This window comes from Vicia villosa, linkage group LG4 (genome assembly GCF_029867415.1).
Source record: "Vicia villosa cultivar HV-30 ecotype Madison, WI linkage group LG4, Vvil1.0, whole genome shotgun sequence".
NCBI classification, from domain to species: domain Eukaryota; kingdom Viridiplantae; phylum Streptophyta; class Magnoliopsida; order Fabales; family Fabaceae; genus Vicia; species Vicia villosa.
The window spans coordinates 111467880-111483084 of NC_081183.1; the positions used below are offsets into that span (position 1 = coordinate 111467880).

Below are 15205 nucleotides of genomic sequence, written 5' to 3' on the forward strand. Positions count from 1 at the left end.
GTACTTCCTTCTGATCTGATGTTTGTGAATACAACGTTTGAATATCATCAGAGTCAAACAGCTTGGTGCAAAGCATCTTCTGATCTTCTGACCTTGAAGTGCTTCTGAGCGTGATACCATCAGAACTTCAGTGCTTCTGATCTCATGTTCTTCTGATGCTTCCATAGACCCATGTTCTGATTCTGCTTTGACCATCTTCTGATGTCTTGCCAGACCATGTTCTGGTGTTGCATGCTGAACCCTTGAGACAAAGCTTCTGAGCGCTGAATTATGCATACTCTTTATATATTTCCTGAAAAGGAAATTGCATTGGATTAGAGTACCATATTATCTTAAGCAAAATTCATATTATTGTTATCATCAAAACTAAGATAATTGATCAGAACAAATCTTGTTCTAACAGAAACGTCCTACTTAAAGCAAGTGTGACTGAATCAATGTTTACTTCATGGTTTGTAGCAAACAACGAATATGAGGATGCCAAGTTATTGACTTATGGGCAATTTGTCTCTAAATTTGTGTATGTCAAAAAAACACGATGTTGGAGACCGAGGAAGCGTGGTTACACAATTGGACGTTTAATTTGGGTGCCCCGCACAATAGGAGAATTGTATTATATGAGAATGTTGTTAACTGTAAAGAAAGGACCGACAAGTTATGATGATCTCAAAACAGTTGAAGGGGTTAAACATAAAACTTTCCTTGAGGCTTGCTTTGCAATGGGATTTCTACAAAATGACAAAGAGTTCATTGAAGAAATAAAAGAGGCATATAATTGGGGCTCAGGCATATTCCTAAGAAAACTGTTTGTTACTATGTTGTTATCAGCTTCAATGAATCGACCTGACCATGTCTGGCGAAACACTTGGATATATCTGTCTGATGGAATTCTATACGAACAAAGGACTTTGTCAATGAATCCAGGTATTGCATTCATTATGCTATGTTGAATAAATCCACCAACTAATGCGTTCATTTTGCTACGTTCGTTTTACTAATAGTATCATATTTATTCAGGGTTGTCTCTATCTACTGAAGAAATCCAACAACTTACTTTGTTGAAAATTGAAAAGCAATTACAAAAAAATAGAAGGAGCTTACATGAATTTAAGCCAATGCCATATCCAAAAGATTATGTTATAAATTTTCTTGGGAATCGATTGATATACGATGAAAGACAATATGATGTTGCAGCAGAGACAAACAAATTTCAAGAATTGCATCAGTCCTTAACAGGTACAACCTATATCAATAATTGTTGATAAAATTTGGATAACCCTATTAATAAGATATATATTCATATTACTATAGATACACATTATTAATATAAGTCAATGTAAATACCTATTGGCTAATCAATTCAACTTTAATTAAATTCATACCTTTACGAGTAATACTTTCTATTGTTAAAATACTCAATTGAAATTAAGGATTAGGGGAGACTTTATAAAAATTATGTGCTCAGGATGCAGCACTACTGTAGGCTGCAATTCTAAATCATAAATCACGCGAGTGCCCAATCTGGCCACGGGCTATAACCATCCAATATCATAAATTTGTTTGTTTGCAAGGCTTCCAAGTTTATGTCATTGAGTACGATAGTTAACACTTGTTGAAATTAATAACAGAAAACACACAAAAATTAAAAACACAGAACAAACTTAAATAAGACTTATAATTTAAAGAAGTTATACAAATATTATTCAATTGGGCTAATATAGTTTTTATTCATGAACGTAAATCAATTAATTTGTATACACCCAACGAAATTAAAAAGAATTTTGTACAGAGACTAATGCTATTTTTGGGTAATATATGTTTGTACAGAGACTATTATGTTTGGAGTACATTGACTAATGCTATTTTTGTTTTATTCATATAGATGAACAATTGAAGATTTTTAACGAAATCAATCAAGTTGTTATAGATCAAAATGGAGGTGTCTTTTTTTTATATGGTTATGGGGGAGCTGGAAAAACATTCATGTGGAACACACTTTCAGCAGTCGTACGTTCAAATCGTGACATTGTTTTGAACGTTGCATCAAGTGGTATTGCAAGTCTACTTCTACCAGGAGGAAGAACGGCCCATTCTAGATTCAAAATTCCAGTACCATGTCTTGACTCATCTACATGTAACATTGATAAAAAAACGACCTTGTCGGGTTGTTGAAAATTACCAAGTTGATTATATGGGATGAGGCTCCAATGGCAAATAAGTGGTGTTTTGAAGCACTTGACAAGTCTCTCAAGGATATCATGGGGGAACCAAATAAACCATGTAAGGAAATATTTGGAGGAAAGGTTGTAGTATTTGGTGGTGATTTTCGGCAAATTCTACCGGTTGTACCAAGAGGAACTAGGTCTGATATTGTGCATTCAACCATAAATGCCTCTTATATTTGAGAACATTGCAAGGTTCTAACACTAACCAAAAATATGCGGTTGGTCTCGGGATCAAGTTCTAACAATGTTGAAGAAATTGAAAGTTTCTCAAAATGGATTTTACAAGTTGGAGATGGAAAGATCTCCGAAACAAATGATGGATATGCTGAAATTCCTATTCCACCTGAGTTTCTTTTAACATATTTTGTGGACCCAATTGAAATCATTGTTACAAGTACATATCCCAACCTACTTGAAATTTACAGAAGAGCTGATTTCCTTCAAAGTAGAGCTATTTTAGCTTCAACTATTGAAATTGTGGATGAAATCAATGATTACATTACTAACCTTCTTCCAGGTGCTAATTTATTTTTCATGGATGCCATTTAGTTTTATGCTTATTTTATGTATGTAATTCTAAACACTTTTTTGTTTATTCAGGTGATGAGAAAGAATTTTTGAGTAGTGATTCTACTGATAGATCAGAAGCAAACGACAATGAGGCATTCGAGCATTTGACTCCTGAATTCTTAAGTTGTTTGAAAACTTCTGGTCTACCTAATCATTCCATGAAATTAAAGATTGGCACTACCATTATGTTGTTTAGAAATTTGGATCAATCTGAGGGGTTTGTAATGGTATAAGGTTGACCGTTTCAAGGTTAGCAAATCATGTCATCGAGGCTAAGATTATATCAGGTACTAATATTGGAAACACTATTTACATACCTAGGATGTCTCTGTCTCCTTCTCAATCTCCTTGGCCATTCAAACTTATTAGAAGACAATTCCCCATAATTGTATCATTTGCCATGACAATAAATAAATCTCAAGGCCAATCATTGGACCATGTTGGTTTATATTTGCCTAAAGATGTCTTCAGCCATGGACAACTATATGTTGCAATGTCTAGAGTTAAAAGCAAGGGAGGTTTGAAAATCCTCATTCATGACAAAGACAAAATCCCATTAGTTCAAACTACTAATTTGGTTTTCAAAGAAGTTTTTCACAATATTATATAGGTAATTTAACTCATTTTCTACACTATTATAGCCTTTTAAATTCTTTGTTTTATAATATGTCATGTTCGTTGAATACTTTTGTTTTTCATATGTGGTACATTAAGAGTTAATATATCATCTTCAATGGTTTACTTTTATATTATATAATTATTTGCTAAGTTATTGATATTCTTAATGATATTTTTCTTTATTTTAGGAATTTGATGCTGAACAACATTCTATTTGGCATTAGCAAAGCACTTTTGAGGATTACAATCAATATTCCATCTTTTATTCTAGAATTGCCCAAAACTATAATATTAAAACTTGGTTTTTTGTATCATCTGAAAATAGTCGGTAATCTTACATAATTATAACTTTTGACATCTATATTTTAAGGGAGAAATTTACATATTTACTAATTATGGGCAACACTAACATAATATGTATAAAATTATGATTTCATTCTTACAACTTACATATGTGTACATTGCGCTTATAATATATTATACATATTAAGAAAAAACTTACCCGTGCGAACGCACGGATCTCCTACTAGTAATAGATAATGTAATACTAGCTTATCACGCTGGTCGTAAATATGCAAGTTACCTAATGTAGTATTTTAATTTCTCATTGTATGTTTAGATTTGTCTACAACAATGATTTAAATTTTAGGTACCATTGTTATATAAATTTAATATTTTATGTATCTGACTTCCTACATAACTTAAAGTTGGACAAAAGATTGATTGACTCTGATTAATTTCATTTGGAATACAATTGGTCTTATCTCTATCCAATTTGCTTTTATGATAAAAATGACACTATTATGCAAAACGTGCAAAATGGTACTTAAATTAAATAAAGTGTATGCTAGCCTTCATCTCTTTGTACTTTTGTATGAATTGAAAATTTTCAAATAAATTTGTATTATATTATTTTATATGTTATAAGGTTTTGTTCTCTTAATAAAGAGAAAATGAGTGATGTACTAACAGTGTAAAATAGTTTTACACTGTCAACCAATCACAATCAAGTATCAAATTAAAACAATCTTTTATTTTTGAAAAAATTTAATAACATGACAAATTGGTGGTTGTTTATTGGATGACACTGTAAAACTATTTTACATTGTCAATGCATATCCATTAAACTCATATATAAAATAAAAATAGGCACCATTGCATTTCTAAAACAAAAACTGTTGTTCCAACATCACTCCTGCTCAATTATGTATTTAAAAATTTATATATATTTTGTAGTAAATCTTTGGGTACTAGACTTGATTTAACTTTTTCTAACTCCTATTAATTTTATTACTGAAAAATTCATTATTTTCACGATTCACTATCACCACAATATTTTTTTAATTTTATTCAACAAAATATTTGTACATATTTATAGTTATCAGTGATATTTGTAATATTTTATTTCCAAAAATGATGTTTTACATTAACATTTCTAATTGTAATATTTTACTTCCAAAAATGATGTTTTACATTAACATTTCTAAGTGTATTCTTAAGAACCATTAAGAATTTAAGATATATGTGCTCTCTTCATTAAGATATATGTGCTTCTTTCATTTGTACTATATTATTCACATTAAGATATGAATTACACGTGCGGACACACGGGTCTTCTACTAGTAATTTAATGATAGCTAATAAGATACCCGGTCATCTGAAAGTGATAACTAATAAGTTAATAAGTTAAACGTATCTCTGAAATTAAATTTTTTTTTAAAAAAATTGATTTCGGAAGTGCACTTCTGAAAAACACAAAAAAAATGTGATTTCGAAGATGTATTTCCGAAAACATAAAAATAGTGTTTTCAGAGATAAATTTCCAAAATCAACTTTTATTGTTGAGAGAGGAGTGTGTTCGGAGATGCATATCTGAAATATTCCAATTTTTAATTTTAGAATATTTCGAATATGCATTTCCGAAAAAATCCAATAATTACTAAAAAATTAAAATCAAGGTGAATCAATATAATTAATAATACAATTAATTGTATTAATTAAAATATATTATATATATCAAGATAAAATATATTATAACATATATTTATTCATGGCGCGAGTTCCACTTGATTTTACTTGTTCACTTTAGCATGTGGAGATACAAATTCAATTAATGAACCACAAAGTTTCTATACTAGTATTAAAAAATGAGAATCATACATACAAAACTTAACCAAATATACTTTCTCCTTAACGATTTATAAAGTTCATATTTATATTAATTAAGAAAACTCAAATTTTATTTATTATTTTAAAATATATTTGATAAAAATATATAAAAATAAGTTTAATTAAATTTATTTATAGAAAAAATAAATTAAACGTAATTTATATATAATTTTATTTTAAAGAAAATAAATTTATAAAAAAAATATTTTTTTCCTTATACAAATAACTATGGTTAACGTGAAATTATTATTTTTATTATTTGGCATTTATGATTTATTGAAATGTAATTTTGTTTTCATTAAAGTGTATATCAATTAAAAATAAACTAAAATTCTATTCCATTAAAATCAAAATTGTACCATAAAAATTCTTAATTTTAACCATTAATTAAAATTTATTGAATTTCCAATCAATTTAAGGATATTTTATTTACTCATCAATTGTTCCAATCAATTTAAGGATATTTTATTTAATCATCAATTAATGATAGTTTTATTACTCGTCAATCAGTGATACTAACCCCATTTTTAATGAAAATAAAAAGCATTTATTATTGACTATCTAGGAGGTTAGAAAAGTCTAGAAGCAATTTTTTGGAAGTATACTACGAAACCTTTAAAAATGAGTGTTTTCAGAAATCAATCCCCAAAACATTTTATTTAATATTTTCGGAAGTATATTTCTGAATTTTGAAAAAATTTTGAAAAAGAAATTACTTCGTAAATTCCTTTTCGTAGTATCATCTCTTGTCTGTGTGACCATTTATGTTTTCACACTTAATCATGGAGTTGATATCCTCTCCATTTCTTCAAAGAAATAGAAAGTGCAATTACCAATGTTTGCATTGTATAAATATCGAAGTATATAAAATATATGTCACACTTATAGATAATATAAATGTATTATTTTTTAAAACTTTAATAATGAGAACCTCCATTTCCTTTGAGAAATGGAGAGAATCTCTACTCTTAATTATGAGCATATTTGAGTAAGGATCACTCCATTTCTTATACTCCATTTATTTTTCATTACTATAGTTTTTTTGTATATATTACACGTATTTCTAAGACATATGACACATATTTATTATTTATTTAACTTTATGCACACAAAACTATATTAATGGAAAAGAAATGGAGGGTAAGAAATAAAGTGGATCCTTACTTATACATTTTTGACTTTTTTGTATAATTGTATTTTTTCTGTGACAAAAAAAAAAAATTATAATACACACGTGAGCCACGCTTTGAATAGAGAAAATAATAATATTATAATACACACGTGAGCCACGCTTTGAATAGACAACTTAGTGATAATTGATTAAAGACTTTCATGCTAAGATCTACAAAAATCCCTGTATCAGTAACCATGTGTCATCGTGGTCCCTCCTATATTTGTTGTTGTCTAATGGTTGTTTCATCGTGGTCCCTTCCATTACTTCTTGTCAGAGTATTATATTTGTTGTTATCTAAATGGGTGTGTCATCATGGTCCCTTCCATTGTCTAATGGTTGTTTCATCTTGGTCCCTTCCATTACTTCTAGCCAAAGTATTATATTTGTTGTTATCTAAATGGTTGTGTCATCATGGTCCCTTCCATTATTCCAAATAGCATACAAAATGTCCGACATTATTTTTGTTGCATTGCTAAATAAATTTAAATATATTAGGAGTATCATCTCTTGTCCGTGTGACCACTTATGTTTTCACACTTAATTATAAGCATATATATTTTTGGCTTTTTTTTGTATCAATTGTATTTTTTGTTATGACAAGAGAAAATATTGATTTTATAATACACACGTGAGCCACGCTTTGAATAGACAACTCAATGGAATAGACAACTCAGTGATAATTGATTGTGGAAGAAAAAATAATGGAAGGGACCACGATGAATAATCAACTCAGTGAAGGAAAAATAATTAACTATTTTTTTAACATCTCAACAAGCTTTATCTTTATTAGGAAAACCTTCGGAAATTCTAAAATACATTTGCTTCGGAGATACATCTCTGAAGTAAATTTTTTTTTTTAAATTTTTATAGATTTCGGAGATTCATTTACGAAAAAAATAAAAAAAATTAGGATTTTGATTAATTCGGAGATACATCTCTTAAATATACCCAAATTTTTTTGATTAATTCGGAGATACGTCCGAAAAAATCCCAAATTCACGTATCATAAATTTTGATATGATTTATAAGTTATAAAATAATAATTATTATATATTTCTATTCTAATTCATATTTTAAATTTTAAAAATAATTTAAATTTAAAAAAATTTAAAATAATTTTAATTATTAAAATATAGTTATAAATAATTTCTACGGTTGATAATAATAATGAAATAGATCAAGTTAGAATAATGATAAAAAAAATCATTTTTCATAATTAATTATAATAAAAAAATCATTTAATTTTTCATTTAATTAAAAAAATTAAAAGAAGATTTTGTCTTAATTTTATTTAGTGAATAAATTTTATATTTAATTTTATGCAAGAGTAACTAAATATGTGATAATTAATTTTTGGTGCTCATATGAGAAATCATATATACACTATAAAAAATACAAAAAAAAAAAATTCTTACAACACATTCTTTAATATATATTTTAAACATGTTCTTTTTAGTTGATTAAATTTTACACTCCTATAAAATTACGTTAGTCTAATTTTAATTTGTTAGAACCCTGTAAGTTTTAATATCAATGCTTTTTCTTTTTGAAGAACTTATATAAATGACAATCACTACCTTCCTGTAAATGAGTTCAAGGGACAAATTGAAACTGTAAATGAGTTCAGGGGAAAAATTAAAACGAAATACAAAGTTTATGGGGCAAAATACTAATTAGCCTAAAATAATTTAGAGTGAAAGTCGTTTAATTAAAAAATAGAATTTTGCTTTTACATTGCGGTTTTTGAAAACGTGTATTTTTTTGTTTTCTATAGTGTTTTACATTGCAGTTTTTGGTCTAATCTTAATCTTAATCTTAATATATATAAATGGAAGGTTGTCATGATGGCAACCCTAGCCACGTGTCAGCATGATAGTCAATCTTAACAAAAACCCTAATGTGTTATTTACTAATTTGACCCTACACCTAATGTGTTATTTACTAATTTGTCCCTACGTTAAAAATAAATAATAATAATAATAATAATAATAATAACTATAATAATAATAAACATAATAAAATTAATAATAATTATACTTAAAACTTAAATAATAATAATATAATATTCAGCCACCACTATCAATAATAATAATATAAATAATAAATTATAGTATAATATTCATCTAATAATAAAATAATAATAATTATTATTATAATAATAATATGATATAATATAGTACAAAATTTAACTACCACAATTAAAAATACTATTATTTATAAAAATTAGTTTATTTATTCTATTATGCACCCAACTATAATATTTAACACTATCTTAATAATTATTAGAAATATATGAGGAATAAATAATATAATTATCTAACAGTATAACAAAAATATATATGTTAAATAATTGAAGTAGCAAAAATATTATAAGAATAATAATTTAAAAATAGAACTAAAGATTAAATGATATAATAGTTTAAAATTTATTAACATTTTATTTTAATACTTTCTAATATAATATAAAAATATTTTTTAAATATGCTATCTAAATATAAAATTTATTAATAAATAAATTTGAGAATTCGAATTTTGAAGTGATAAAATAAAAAAATAAAAAGAACTTTAAAAGGTATATTTTGATCTAATATTATTTATAAAATCTAAAAATAATATATTTTTGGTTAATATCAATAAAGTTTTTAATAACTATTTTACACATATTTTTAGAAAAATGTAGTAATTTAGAGTTTATATAAAGTAACAAATCATTTTAATTATTAGAAATTTATGTGGAATAAATGAAATAATTATCTAACAATATAACAAAAATATATATATATATATATATATATATATATATATATATATTTTAAAGAATTTAAGTAGAAGAAAAATTATAAAACTAATAATTTTAAAAAAAACTAAAGATTAACTGGTATAATAGTTTAAAATTTATTAACATTTTATTTTAATACTTTTTAATATGATATAAAAATATTTTTTAATTATTGTATTTAAATATAAGTTTTATTAGTAAATAAATTAGAGATATCGAATTTTTAGAAAAATGTAGTAATTTAGAATTTATATAAAGTAACAAATCATTTTAATTATTAAAAATTTATGAGAAATAAATGAAACAATTATCTAACAATATATATATATATATATATATATATATATATATATATATATATATATATATATATATATATATATATATATATATATATATATATATATATATAGAGAGAGAGAGGAGGGTTATATTGACTCCAAGATTAAGTTATAATAACTTACTCCACATCTTTGACCATTAATTCTCTTTAATCTAATGGTTAAAAATAATAAGTCATTAAATGTGGAAAGAGAAAACTATTCCTTATTATTTTTAACCATTAGATTGAAAAGAATTAATGGTCAAGATGGGGAGTAAGTTATTATAACTTACTCTTGGAGTCAATATAACCCTCCTCATATATATATATATATATATATATATATATATATATATATATATATATATATATATATATATATATATATATATATATGTTAAAGAATTGAAGTAGAAAAATATTATAAAAGTAATAATTTAGAAAAGAACTAAAGATTAACTGGTATAATAGTTTAAAATTTATTAATATTTTATTTTTACACTTTTTAATATGATATAAAAATATTTTTTTAATTATTGTATATTTTATTTTAATACTTTTTAATATGATATAAAAATAATTTTTAATTTTTTATTTAAATATAAGTTTTATTAATAAATTAATTAGAGATATTGAATTTTAAAGTGATAAAAAAATATTTAAAGTTATATTTTGATCTAATATTATTTTTGAAATCTACGAATAATATTTTTTTGTTTAATATAAATAAAGTTTTTAATAACCGTTTTAGACATTTTAAGAAAAATGTAGTAATTCAAAATTTATATAAATTAACAAATCATTATATTTTTACTCGAATTATTTTATTGAAAAAAGTATTTCAATAATAATTACAAATTTATATAATTTTTTTCTTTTTAGTTTTTAATGTTATCATCATTGTATTTTAATTACAATTTATTTTTGGCACAAAAATCAGTTACAACTATTATAATTATTGCAAAAATTAATATTTATAAAATGAATAGTTTTAAGAAACGGACAATAATAATATCATTTTATTATATTGAAACCGATAAATTTGTCCCCTTTTCTACCTTAAATAGATAAACTTTTGTCAATTTCTTCCTCACACGTATATTTTAGAATTCATGCAAAACCTGAGAAAACATCGAATATACGTCTCTTGCAATATCATCTACTATTCTACGCCGATTCAAAAAAAGAATTGATTTTTTCATCTTTATCTAATATTCTAATCCAAAATCTCTTGGAAGGTTTCGTCTTTTTTACATCTATTCAAATCTATTTCATGCCATGTTTTTCCGAATAAATTTTATTTTATCATTTTGATCATATTTATATTTATTTTATATATATTATTTTGATCATTTTCAAATTAATTTATACTCATATTCATATTTTATAATATAATTTATAATTATAATTTTGCAGGTTTTACAATTTGAATGAGAGTCTAATCGGCACAAGCTCCTACAAACAATAATCTTAGCATCAATTTTGAAATATACGTCTCTTGCAATCATCTAGAGAATCTAAATTCTAGAAACAATAATATATATATATATATATATATATATATATATATATATATATATATATGTATGTTAAGATGTTTTGATTTTTTGTATTGATTTTTTATTTTTTTAATATAATTTCCTTCGTCTTTTTTTATTTAAATCCTAGAAATAATAATATATACGCTTATGTTAATATAATTTCTACTTATAATTTTGTAGGTTTTACCATTTGAATGAGAGTCTAATCGGCACAATAATAAATATGCATATGTTAAGATGTTTTTATTTTTTGTATTGATTTTTAATTTTTTAATTTAATTTCCTTCCTCCTTCTTCACACTTATGTTTTCTTTAGAATATAAATATATGTTGTTTAGTATTCTTATAATAAATATGCACATAAACTTATCAGCCTTCCAACTTAAAAGTTTGTAGACTTCTATGAATAACAATCTTTTAATGAATATTAAAATATACGACTTTTGCAATCATTTGGATAAGCAAATTTCTATAATAATAATATATATGATTTCGTCCATATATAACCATACCAATTAGATTATTATTTTTGTTTTTCGTCTTCCACTTATTATTTCTTTCGAATATAACCATACCAAATAGATTATGACTTCTTCCACTTATCATTTTTCTTTGGATTAATTTCCTTAATCTTAATTTCAAAATGTTTTTGTGGTATAACAACATCGAATGGTTGATATTGTTATTCTTTAAAAACAAATTCTATTCGTTTATGACAAACTATTTCTAACATTCAAGATTCTTACACTATAATTAGTACATATTGGCAAATATTTAATTATCATTTTAATTTTTATGAAGTTTTGTTTCTTATTTCTTTCTAACTGTAATACACTAACCTACATTCCTATTAAACCATTAATGACTTATTAAAAATATTAAAATATTTTTCTCACTATTTATGATTATTTGTCATTTCAAATTGTATCTCTAAAAAAATGATAATTCCATTTTACTATACTAATGACATTATCAATCAATGGAAACTCTCTATAATAATATTCGAATATTATAATAAACTCATATATAAAATAATATTTGAATAAACTCATTAGAAAAAAAATCCTATAAACATAATAAAGTGATCCTCCATATTATTTTTAAAATTTAACTTTTTCTCAAATATCTGTTTATAAAACAACATATAATAATTACTTAAATAAAATCATTTAAAAAAATTCCATAAACAAATCAATAATCTAAAATTTTAAAGTTTAAAATATTATATACAATAATAATAATATATTATGGGACAACCGCGCAACGCGCGGGTTATATACTAGTGTAATGAAACATATAGTTTTTTGGCTTAAAAAAATATATATATTCCCTTTTTACTCCTTTTTTATCTTAAAAAATATTTGCAAACAAACCCCTCACAGCAACACTTGTACTATAAATGTGGTGACATAGAAGCATTTATTTGAACACAAAAGGTAGTGCACTTCAAAAAAAAGAGCACAAGAAAGAGAGGAAAAAAGGAAAGAAAATAAGATCATGAGTGCTTTTGGAGTACCAATAACAGATGAAACCTTAAAAGCTATGTCGAGGTATAAAGGCAAAACAATAACACAAGAAGATAGAGCAAGAGAAGCAGTGAGGCTGATCCATTCAGAAGACAAAAATTTGAATGCTCTCAACCATACATTGACTCTTAAGTCTAGTTATGGTGACGGAGTTTCCACACTTTGTCTTCTCTATAATGCTACTGGGGATACCCTTGAGATCGTGGATGGCCAAAAACAGGATTGGCATGGTTCTGTTGAGAAGGAGGAGCCGCCTCGGTCCTTCGACAACGGCCAGTGGGTCGCTTTCCTCCACACACATCCAACCTCGGGAACTTATGGTTGCGAAGCTGCTCGGGTATACCGTGGAAAGAATATTAAAGGAGATGTGCGTGACTTCCTGGTTGCTTGGTCTACCCCATGGGGCTCCATACAAAATGCAGTAAGTTTTCTATTTGCTTTTTTTAATCGTCTATAATGCACATATTTTTATATTTCTAGTGATTTGAGCCCCTATTTTAGCTTTTAAGAATATATATAATCAAAACAACTTTTAGGCCCTATTCCTTTCACTTGAATTTTGCAAAGGTGTATTGTTTTTACGGATTCAGATCCTCTGCAGCATTTTTTGTGCTGCCATTCCTCCTGCTCAAATTTTGATCATTGGATTTAATCCATGTGTTTGATCTTTCTGTTTTTACTTATTAAAAATAGATAAATACTTGATGAAACTGATAGTTACTTGTTACAAGAACTGATTTCTACTTACTCGTTGTATTTGTTAATTGATTATTTTTACCGTTTAATTGAATAAATGTTAATTTAATATATTGATCAAAACTCATACATGATATTTTTCTACAAGTTGAAGAAAACACAGGGTATGGTATCATACAATGCTTGAGTTTTTAAACAAATAGCCATAAAATGATCATACAATGGTTTATTGTAGGCTTACACCGAGGTCCGTGAAAAGGATCATTTTCCACCTCATTGGGATTACATTAAAGGGCAAAAGCTAGAACAAGCTGGCAAAATCACAAAGGATGATGACGAATACCTTGCCTCAACAGTCAGTATTGGTGGCATCACTTCGCCAGAATTCATTGCAATACTCCAGCACAAATTTAGTCCATTGCCATGAGGCAAATCAACCCCTGAGTTCGTTGCTCAATAATTAATAATTAATAATAAAAGTGAACTAATGGTGTTTATGTTATGAGTTGTATGCTTGAATGCTCAATAATTAGTAGTCAAAGTGCACTAGTCGTGTGTATGTTATGAGATGTATGCTTGTATTTTTATTTCTTGTACTTTCTTTTCTGTTATTTTTTTCTTTCTTCAGTGATGTACTCATGTACAAGTATCATTTTAAATTTGTGTAAATGCAGCGAGCTAATATTCTCAAGAGACTTGACATGCTAGACATATAGTTCCTCTTTTTCTAAATAAGTGGAACATGCCCCTGAGAAGTGATTATCAAGTTCATAATAAGATCTTTTGTAACAATTTGCTATAAATCATGTTTCCAAGCTAAAATACACAAGTTCGGCATTGACTTGAACACAGAATCAATCTCTTGTATATTTTGGATAAATACAGTTAAATTGAATAGTAAGAAACGCCACAGAAGGCCAAAAATAGAAAAATCACAATTGAAGCAAATTATCTTTTTGCCTGCCACATCTAGAAAAAAAAAACATACAGAGAAGGAAAAAAGAGTTTACATGATTGCGGGTGTGGTGATTAATAATAATAATAATAATAATAATAATAATAATAATAATAATAATAATAATAATAATAATAATATAATAGTTTGAGCTATGTATTCTTCCTCTATAAATTATAAAATTAACAATGTTTTAATAAATAAATTTGTACATGATAAATTATGAATATAATTTTTTATTTTAATAATAAACTATAAATATAAATTTATTAAATTAAAAAAACATTCAAGTAGATAATTGAAATTAATAAAAATTTTAAATTAATAGTTTAATAATATTTAAAAGTACAATGGTAGATTTTAATAAAATCTTGTACTAATAATCAAATAAATTTTAATAAAATTTAATTTAATATATTAGCGTATGTGATTTTTCTTTATAAATTATAAAATTAAAAATGTTTTGATAAATGAATTTGTACTATGATAAACTATGAATTGAATTTTTGAAATATATATTTAAATATAAAATTATATTTATTAATTGATAAAAAGTTTCATACAAGTCATTATTAACTCAAATATTATGTAACGTTCAGGAAATTAATAATTTATTAATCTTTTTATTAT

The 15205-nt window shown here is 25.3% G+C and overlaps 1 protein-coding gene and 1 pseudogene across 1 annotated transcript; both read left to right on the top strand.

Annotated features, from left to right (window-relative positions):
* The first annotated feature begins 437 nt into the window (after positions 1-437).
* LOC131597677 (ATP-dependent DNA helicase PIF1-like) lies at positions 438-3637 on the top strand (annotated as a pseudogene).
* Positions 3638-12811: 9174 nt separating this feature from the next.
* On the top strand, positions 12812-14313 carry LOC131599487 (23 kDa jasmonate-induced protein-like). Its single transcript, XM_058871822.1, has 2 exons — positions 12812-13345; positions 13856-14313. Exons 1-2 carry the CDS (start codon positions 12896-12898, stop codon positions 14045-14047), a joined length of 642 nt encoding a protein of 213 aa, XP_058727805.1. The 5' UTR covers positions 12812-12895; the 3' UTR covers positions 14048-14313.
* Positions 14314-15205: the final 892 nt, after the last annotated feature.

Bases quoted from the DNA above. Each gene is read 5' to 3' on its own strand.
- LOC131599487 (XM_058871822.1), top strand. From the start codon at position 12,896: ATGAGTGCTTTTGGAGTACCAATAACAGATGAAACCTTAAAAGCTATG. The intron at 13,346-13,855 runs GTAAGTTTTCTA...GGTTTATTGTAG, and splicing joins GGGGCTCCATACAAAATGCA to GCTTACACCGAGGTCCGTGA.